The following is a 9,545-nucleotide window of genomic DNA, read 5'->3' as shown; positions in this document are numbered from 1 at the left end:
GGCTTTATTGGCATGGGAAACATATGTTTACATTGCCAAAGCAAGTGAAATAATCTCTCGCTCTCTCGTTCTCTCAGAGATGCAATTATGCTTCAATTTATCCATGCAAAATTCACTGTGATGTCCAGTGTACAGGATGGATATGAGTCTCTTACCTTGTAGACATTGATGGGTATATCTATGGTGATGTAGATGAGGTCTCCCAGCGCCAGGCTGGCGATGAGGGCATTGGGCCCGTTCCTCATGCATTTATTCTGGTAGATAATTCTCAATAGGGTGGCATTGCCCACTATGCCCACCACAAACACTATGATAGAAATCACTGTGTTGATGTATTTGAAATGGCCTTGAATGGAAGTGGCGATGGTGCATGGTGGAGGGGCCCTTATCCTGGTGATGTTTGTGGCCCCAGACCCAGCTCCGACCCTGGGCCATTGGGGCCCCTGGTGGCCCCTGGTGGAGATGGGGCTCCCATGCTCCGGGAAGGGGCTGCTGGTGCTGTGGAAGCCCAGGGGTTGGGGGGTGATGTGGGTGTTGTGGAGGACCAGGCCCTGGTCTGGGGGTAGGGAGTCCTTCTCCCCCTCATCTGTGGTGCTGTTTATCTGACACATTCCAGGGCCAGGCAGGGCGGCCATGACGGCCATTAGCACCAACACATGTACGATTGGGGCGACCATTATAGAACACATTCCACGCTTTGTCTCAGGAGATGGACAGATAGTGTAGGGGTTCCCCATATACTGCTGGTGGTGAGAGCTGGTGAGCGAGAAAGACAAGGGAGGGAGAGAGATAGAGAGGGGGAACAAGTTAGAGAGAGAGGTGGGGAGCAAGTTAGAGAGAGAGGGGGGAGAGCGAGAGAGAGTGAGAGAGAGAGACACAGAGAGAGAGAGATGAAGGGAGACAGGGAAAAAAGTATATGGGTTATTTCATCTAGCAAACTTTGCAAGCAACACAACAAAAACAAAACTTTCTCAATTGAGGAAGAAAGTATACTTTTGTCCGAATCTTCTAATTTCCCCCGCCACAACTGAAATGTCAATCCAGGAACATCTCCTCAGAAATGGAGCCAAAACCAGAATGTGTCAGTCAAAAGTTACACATCACAGTGGGTCCTCTCCCATCCTCTCCAACTGCTAGGGGAAGTAAAACAAACTCCTTCAGACTTCAAACAGGTTTTGCCGAGGGGGCACAGATGGGAAGATGCCACGACTGGTTACAGTCAAACAATATGATGGGTGAGCTTATGAAGAGTCTCCTCTTTACATTGCTTCATCTCTGGAAGTAATAATCAGCACAGCCTTTGTGCTAATAGGAGTGTGTGGGCTACAAGCACATATTACACACACACACACACACACACACACACAAGCTCTCTCACACACACACACACACACACACACACACACACACACACACACACACACACACACACACACACACACACACACACACACACACACACACACACACACACACACACACACAGAGAGAGAGAGAGAGAGCCAGGCAGGGCTTTATATTGTTTTGACAATGCGCCCCTTGCGTGGCTTCTTCAGTGTGGTTTCCTCTGCCCTGCATTCTCCCTTCTGGTTTTAATTTAAAGACTCAGACTAGCGGTTAGAAAACAATGAGACATTTTAACATGAAAGAATCAGATCAGGCTCATGTCTAGTCAGTATTATATTACACAATACAGCTTTTGTATTGTTTGAGAGTTGAGTGAAGATGTTACATGAAAAGAATCTGAAGTTCTCTCAAAATATTAAAATACTTTTTTAACCAGTTAGAAATTTACCCTACTATCAATATTTAAATCAAATACTTACATGTATATAATTGCCAGGTTATATTCAAAGTAATATAATAGTGTATTTCAGGTAAAACTTTACAGAGTAGTGAAAAACCCTTTCTATGAATGTACAATCTAGACTCACTGAATTCAGACCAAGTTGGTAAAGAAAACTGAGATCTACATTTGAATACTTTTTCATCACAACAGAACACAGTGCCTCTCCAGCCATGAAGAGTGTTTCATCCTGTTCAAAGTCCCAGATGTCACCCAGTTAGTACACAAAAACCTATTTAGCATCCAGCACTTCATGTAGCATCACCGTTTAGCATCAGGCACCACACTACTGGGACCCTGTGTGACAGCACGTAAACTGATATATTGATAAATAATAAATAGCTTTGGTTTTCACCTACCGCTCTGCTCTTCTAAAATGTCTGCTCCTGCCTCCCCTGTTGGAACCGTCAGGCGAACTTTCTGCTGAAGCCCCTAGACATCTGAATCACATCACATGAGTAATTAACCAACTATCAAAGTCGCAGAGTCGGAGTTAGTGTCCCACTTGGTTTGGTTTGCCCAACGTACGTGGCAGTGTGCTGCCTATGAGGTGCTGCGCATTAGGCTCTGGGTTTTCCTGTGGAGAGTTGGGAGCATGTGTGTGTGTGTCTGAGTGTGTCTCAGAGCGCAGCAGGAGTGGAGGGGGCACTTTGACTGAGAGGGACGGTAAATCTCCCCCTCCCCTCGGTAACAGGCCCCCCATAGGAAACATCTCTCTCTCTCTCTCTCTCTCTCTCCCTCTCTCTGTCTCTCTCTCTCTCTCTCTCTCACACGTCTCTCTCTCTCTCATCTCTGCACCGCCTGCTGAAAATCATCTCAGGGGCAGTACGCACTCCAATACACACACATACACACTCACGCACCGGGTATCTGGGAACATTATGCAGTCAGTATGCCCCTCTCTCCTCTCCTCAGATCCCAGATCAGATTCTAGCCCTGTACACGGCTCAACTGTTTCTTCCCACTAAAGGAAACCGAGATTAACATCGTAAGGAAATGTGAGGAGGGCAGTCGGATTTAAATGTGCATGTCCCAGTCGTCTTGATTTGAACATGTTGAGATGGAAAGGGAAGGGTAGTAAAGAGAGCGGAACCAAACTTTCTTTGAAGCATTACTTTTTACAATCACAACTCTGTGGGTGGCCAAAGTTAAATCACCATCACTGTACGTGCCACACAAGCTGCAAGTGTATCAATCTCTTGTAGCATGCCTTAAATAAATATGCATGATTATTCCACTTAATTAGGTTTGTCAGCTGTCATATTCACCAAACAGTAAAGAAACTAGTTTGAAACTAAACAAAGGAATGTTTGATATATTGTCCTATAGACATGTACGGCACAAAGTACATAATGTCCAGACAGATACAGTAGATGTTGTGAGTTGCTAGGTAACAAAGAAGAGTGAGGCATTTCAATAATGATGAGGGATGTGAGTGCCTCTCCATCGGTGTCCATTACTCGTTCCATACCTATACTACACTTAGCAAATGGGCCCGTTATCAATACATTGTCTAAAAGCAGGAAGAGAGGCTATCCAAGCAGGCCAAGGTCGGCCCTTCGCTCTCCCAACGAGCTGACACAGCAACTGTTTAGCTAAATAAAGAAACTGGACAATGGAGTTCCATATCACGAGGAAGATAAGATAACGTGCAAACAGATAAGGTGCACACACACATACACACACACACACACACACACACACACACACACACACACACACACACACACACACACACTGCTTGATTACTTGTGGGCCCCAGGCCTTGTCGAAGTCAAGGGCCATTCCTAAAAGCTGATTGAACATCCTCCGAGAGGGCAAAGTAGTGTTTTCTGTATCAGCAGCACTCCAATATTCCCTTCCCTCCCCCGTGCCCTTCGCTGGTACATTCTCCTGGCCTAAGGGTAGGCTTCTTTCCATTAAGGTCAGGCTGTAGCAATCATCTCATTAAACAACACTTTGGATCACATCGTCATTTTAATGAAAACACTGTGTCTGACGTTATCAGAGCCTCCTGTGGAAAATGTTACCTTGTAAAAGTGGAAATATTTATGATAATCAATTAATAATGTTTTGCGTGTCATGTCATGAGATGGAATATGAGAGAAAATATCAACTTTTTATATAGTGTAAATACATCACTTAGTATTCATTGTTTCAGATATTTTATGCATTTAATCATTGGTTGACTATTAATTGTATAATAATAATGAAAAATATCACGTAGATCATAACATCATGTGCCCTATTTTAGTAAAGAACATTTAAAGACTTAACATGCTTTTTTAATTAATCCCCAATAACAGATTCACTGATCCCATCCAATTATAGTACACTTGTGAAGGTACTTTACCAACTTAATATAAATTGTGACTTCATTGGATAATGCTAATATCTACCGCAATTTAAATTTAAAAGGATTGTGTTTTCTTTAATTGTATCCATAAATATCTCATGGCTTCTGAATTAGTTATTGGTCAACAGTGGCGTTATCTTTTATTCATCGGGACGTGATTCGCTGACGGGTCCCCTGGTTGCTGCAGCCTGGCATCAAACTTCGACGCCTCCATCATTGTAACTTTTGAGGGGTTTCGCTAGCTGCTAGTTGGAAGTCTTTGTTAATAAAACCATTAATATATAAATGATGGAACTTTTACCTGGGTCCCAGTTGCCACGGCTTTCATGTTGTTGTTGTGTTGTTGTCTGACTGTTCATCAGGTATTAATGGCATTCTGTGTGAACTCGCTGGATGGCAGGCTGCCTGGTAATTCATATGCTTGTTCTCTGATGGCATCTGTCGAAGTGTGCTCTCTGCACATTGGTACATACCCTGTGGGAAGCAACCCACCCAGTCCCACACTGAGTGGGATGTAAGCAATTTCTTATCTGGGGCACTTGCTCCAAATGACAAAAAGGGAAAAGAGAGAGAGAAATGGGAAAGAAGTTAGAGGCCAATTTTATTGTGACAATCAGTGACAAACTGTAGTGACTTTTTCTACTTTGACTGAATTTGTTGGTTAATTGGAGAGAGGGATTACTGTGAAAACAGATCAACTTGGAAAAGGGAATGCAGGATAACTCAATGATGGAAGTGTTATCACAGTTGTGATAGTGTAATTCATGTTAGCATATGAGTTCAATTTATTTCATAACGATATGCCATCGGACCGTTATCCAATCAAGATTGGATTAAGATCAGAATGGCTGAGGTTGAGTCAATAAGGAATGATGGGAAATTACTCATCAAGCCTGTGAAGAAACACGTTCTGTTGTGAAATACATATGTCAGACTTTTGCAGAGGATCCCAAAATCCTAATTTTCAGCTGAATCTGACATCACAAATTTTGGCTGAAATACGTACTCGGACTAAGATGAGTTTTGTGTTTTTACTGCCTTTTTGGGGACAGAGCAGGGTCAAATGCCATGAAAAGGGTGGCTCCTCGCTGTCTCACAACTTGAAAAAAAATGTGTTATTAATTTCAGTTCCCGGAAAGAGGAAAGCACATCCCTAGAACTAGGTCTGCACCTAGTCACAGAAAAACACAGCCATTTTTCCAGCCAAAGAGAGGAGTCACAAAAAGCAGAAATAGAGATATAAATGAATCACTAACCTTTGATGATCTTCATCAGATGACACTCATAGGACTTCATGTTACACAATATATGTATTCAACCGCTGTGTCAGATTTCAAAAAAGTTTTACCAAAAAAGCACACCATGCTATAATCTGAGTACAGCGCTCAGACACCAAAACAAGCCATACAGATATCCGCCATGTTGTGGAGTCAACAGAAGTCAGAAATAGCATTATAAATATTCACTTACCTTTGATGATCTTCATCAGAATGCACTCCCAGGAATCCCAGTTCCACAATAAATGTTTGATTTGTTCGATAAAGTCCATAATGCATGTCCAAATACCTCCTTTTTGTTTGCGCGTTTAGTACACAATCCAAACTCACGAGGTGCGGGCAAGTCCAGGCAAAAGTTCAGACAAAAAGTCATATTACAGTTTGTTGAAACATGCCAAACGCAGTATAGAATCAATCTTTAGGATCTTTTTAACATAAATCTTCAATAATGTTTCAACCGGAGAATTCCTTTGTCTGTAGAAATGCAATGGAACGCAGGTCGCTCTCACGTGAGCGTGCGTGAACAGCTTATGCCACTCTGGCAGACCCCTGACTCAATCAGCTCTCATTCCCCCCTCCTTCACAGTAGAAGCCCCAAACAAGGTTCTAAAGACTGTTGACATTTAGTGGAAGCCTTAGGAAGTACAATATGACCCCATAGACACTGTATATTCAATAGGCAATGACTTGAAAAACTACAAACCTCAGATTTCCCACTTCCTGGTTGGATTTCTTCTCAGGTTTTTGCCTGCCATTTGAGTTTTGTTATACTCACAGACATTATTCAAACCGTTTTAGAAACGTCAGAGTGTTTTCTATCCAAATATACTAATAATATGCATATATTAGCAACTGGGCCTGAGTAGCAGGCAGTTTACTCTGGGCACCTTATTCATCCTAGCTACTCAAAACTTCCCCCAGCCATAAGAAGTTATGCTCACTTCATATTTGTTTTGGAACCAGACACTGGACAAGTGAAAAAGCCTGAAAGCGTCTTCCAACTACCTACAGCAGTTACAATGCTATAAGCATATTTCAATCAATGCATGGAGAGAAGTGAACAGATAATATTAAGCTATGCTCATAATTCTTTCTGGCTATACATACAGTAGTGTGTTCTGAGAGCAGACTGAGACAGGGGACTGATAGTGTTGTCTTGGACATGGTAATTAGAGCCCCAAACGCATTCTTGGAGACCTGAGCTCTAATCTGACCCCACATGCTTGGTGATAAGAGCTAGAGTCTAGACCCGTAGAGAATGACGTTGAATGGGTATGTCCATTCTTTCCTCCTTTTGGACAGCCCTTGAAGATGTACTCAAGGCTGAAGACATCACCTCAGCACATTTGCCTGATGTCTGTTTCAGAGGGAAATAATTACTAACTCAGGAAGCAAAACAATACACAATGTAATGGAATTTGTCCTCTCATACGAGGAGTATGAGAGATCGGACCAATGCGCAGCGTGGTATGTGTCCATGTTAATATTTAATAAATCAACTGAACACTGAATAACAAAACAACAAAGTGAAAGAGCGAAAGGACAACGAAACAGTCCTGTCTGGTGAAGACGCAAAACAGAAAATAATCACCCACAACTCAAATGGGAAAAACAGGCTACCTAAGTATGATTCTCAATCAGAGGCAATGAATGACACCTGCCTCTGATTGAGAACCATACCAGGCCAAACACATAAACACAACATAGAAAAAAGAACATAGACTACCCACCCCAACTCACGCCCTGACCCAACTAAAACAAAGACATAACAAAGGAACTAAGGTCAGAACGTGACAGAACCCAAAGGTGCGGACTCCGGACGCAAACCCTGAACCTATAGGGGAGGGTGTTGGTGGGCGTCTGTCCACGGTGGCGGCTCTGGCGCGGGTCGTGGACCCCACTCCACCATAGTCTCGGCCCACTTAAGTGGCGCCCACCTCGGACTGGGAACCCTTGCAGCGGGTCCCGAATAGATGGGAGATTCCGGCAGCACCGGACAGGCTGGAGACTACGGCAGCGCCGGAGTGACGGGCGGCTCTGGCAGCTCCCGGCTGACGGGTGGCTGTGGCAGCTCCTGACTGACGGGTGGCTGTGGCAGCTCCTGACTGACGGGCGGCTCTGGCAGCTCAGGACAGACGGGCGTCTCTGGCAGCTCAGGACAGACGGACGTCTCTGGCAACTCAGGACAGACGGGCAGCTCTGGCAGCTCAGGACAGACGGGCGGACCTGGAGGGAGGAGACAGAGAGACAGACTGTTGCGTGGGGCTGCCACAGGAACCACCAGGCTGGGGAGACCTACAGGAGGCCTGGTGCTTGGAGGAGACACCGGATGGCCCGGGCTGTGGGGGAGCACTGGAGCCCTAGTGCGCAGCCTTGGCACCACTCCTCCCGGCTGGATCACCATTTTAGCCCGGACCATCCAGAGTGCAGGCACAGGTTGAACCAGGCTATGGGTGAGCACTGGAGATCTGGTGCATACCACTCGCACCTCTCCCTTAGGCTCAATACCCACATTCGCCCGGCACGGGCGGAGCGCAGGCATAGAACGCACTGCACACTCCCAGCACCTCGGAGACACAGCACGCAGAGCCTGCGCAGCATACCCTGGGCCGAAACGGCGTACCGGAGACCAAACACGCTGTGCTGGCACAACACGCCCTGGCTGGATGCCCACTCTCGCTTGGCACTTGCGGGGAGCTGGCCTACAGCCCACCGGGCTATGAGCGCGTACTGGCGACACCGTGCGCTTGACAGCATAACACGGTGCCTGACCAGTACTGCGCTTCTTCCGGTAAGCACGAGGAGTGGGCTCAGGTCTCCAACCTGACTCTGCCACACTCCCCGTGTGCTGCCTTTCGTGCCTGTCGCGCTGCCGTGCTGCCTCCTTATATCGCCGCCGCTCAGCTTTTGCTGCCTCCAGCTCTGCCTTGGGGCGGCGATATTCCCCAGCCTGTGCCCAGGGCCCTTTTCCATCTAAAATCTCCTCCAATGTCCATGAGTCCAGAGATCGCTGCTGCCCGATACCACGCTGCTTGGTCCTTGGTTGGTGGGTGATTCTGTAACGGAATTTGTCCTTCTCTGACGAGGAGTATGACAGATCGGACCAATGTGCAGCGTGGTATGTGTCCATGTTAATATTTAATAAATCAACTGAACACTGAATAATAAAACAACAAAGTGAAAGAACGAAAGGACAACGAAACAGTCCTGTCTGGTGAAGACACAAAACAGAAAATAATCACCCACAACAACGAACGACACCTGCCTCTGATTGAGAACCATACCAGGCCAAACACATAAACACAACATAGAAAAAAGAACATAGACTACCCACCCCAACTCACACCCTGACCCAACTAAAACAAAGACATAACAAAGGAACTAAGGTCAGAAGGTGACACACAAAGTATTTTAAATCAGTCAAAATTTGTTACGTGCACCTCCTCTTCGACAAACTCAAAACATTTGCATTGCCTTCTACTCAGTAAAAAAAAATATGAATCCTGAACCAACACTTGCACTTGACCCCCCCCCCCCCTTTATAGCTCTGACTCTGCTGAGGAAAAAGTACTTACTATGTAAGAGACAATGAGACAGTCCCACCTACTGTAGCTACAGTTGAAGTCGGAAATGTACATACACCTTAGCCAAATACATTTAAACTCAGTTGTTCACAATTCCTGACATTAAATCCTAGTAAAGATTCCCTGTCTGAGGTCAGTTAGGATCACCACTTTATTTTAAGATTCTGAAATATCAGAATAATAGTAGAAAGAATGATTTATTTCAGCTTTTATTTCTTTCATCACATTCCCAATGGGCCAGAAGTTTACTTACACTCAATTAGTATTGGAAGCATTGCCTATAAATTGTTTAGCTTGGGTCAAATGTTTTGGGTCACCTTCCACAAGCTTCCCACAATAAGTTGGGTGAATTTTGGCCCATTCCTCCTGACAGAGCTGGTGTAACTAAGTCAGGTTTGTAGGCCTCCTTGCTTGCACATGCATTTTCAGTTTTCTATAGGATTGAGGTCAGGGCTTTGTGATGGCCATTCCATTACCTTGAC

At 45.1% G+C, this 9,545-nt stretch overlaps 1 protein-coding gene across 2 annotated transcripts in view; it reads right to left on the bottom strand.

Moving 5' to 3' along the window:
* The window catches only part of LOC135507572 (endothelin receptor type B-like), a 16,090-nt gene extending 13,521 nt beyond the window's left edge, over positions 1-2,569 (bottom strand). Inside the window, exons 1-2 of one of the 2 annotated variants that reach the window (XM_064927090.1) lie at positions 2,206-2,569; positions 156-756 (exon numbers count right to left, since the gene is read on the bottom strand). In XM_064927090.1, the coding sequence (XP_064783162.1) occupies positions 156-737 (582 nt within the window). In that variant the 5' untranslated portion in view covers positions 738-756; positions 2,206-2,569. Of the gene's footprint in view, positions 1-155; positions 757-993; positions 1,216-2,205 lie in introns of those variants that run through there. The other variant, XM_064927091.1, reaches the window with a different exon arrangement.
* Between the last annotated feature and the right edge of the window lie 6,976 nt (positions 2,570-9,545).

The sequence above is a fragment of the Oncorhynchus masou genome, chromosome 21 (genome assembly GCF_036934945.1).
Source record: "Oncorhynchus masou masou isolate Uvic2021 chromosome 21, UVic_Omas_1.1, whole genome shotgun sequence".
Taxonomy (NCBI): Eukaryota; Metazoa; Chordata; class Actinopteri; order Salmoniformes; family Salmonidae; genus Oncorhynchus; species Oncorhynchus masou.
Note: the sequence above shows the minus strand (reverse complement) of the source record. Positions and strands in the feature narration are given on the sequence as shown.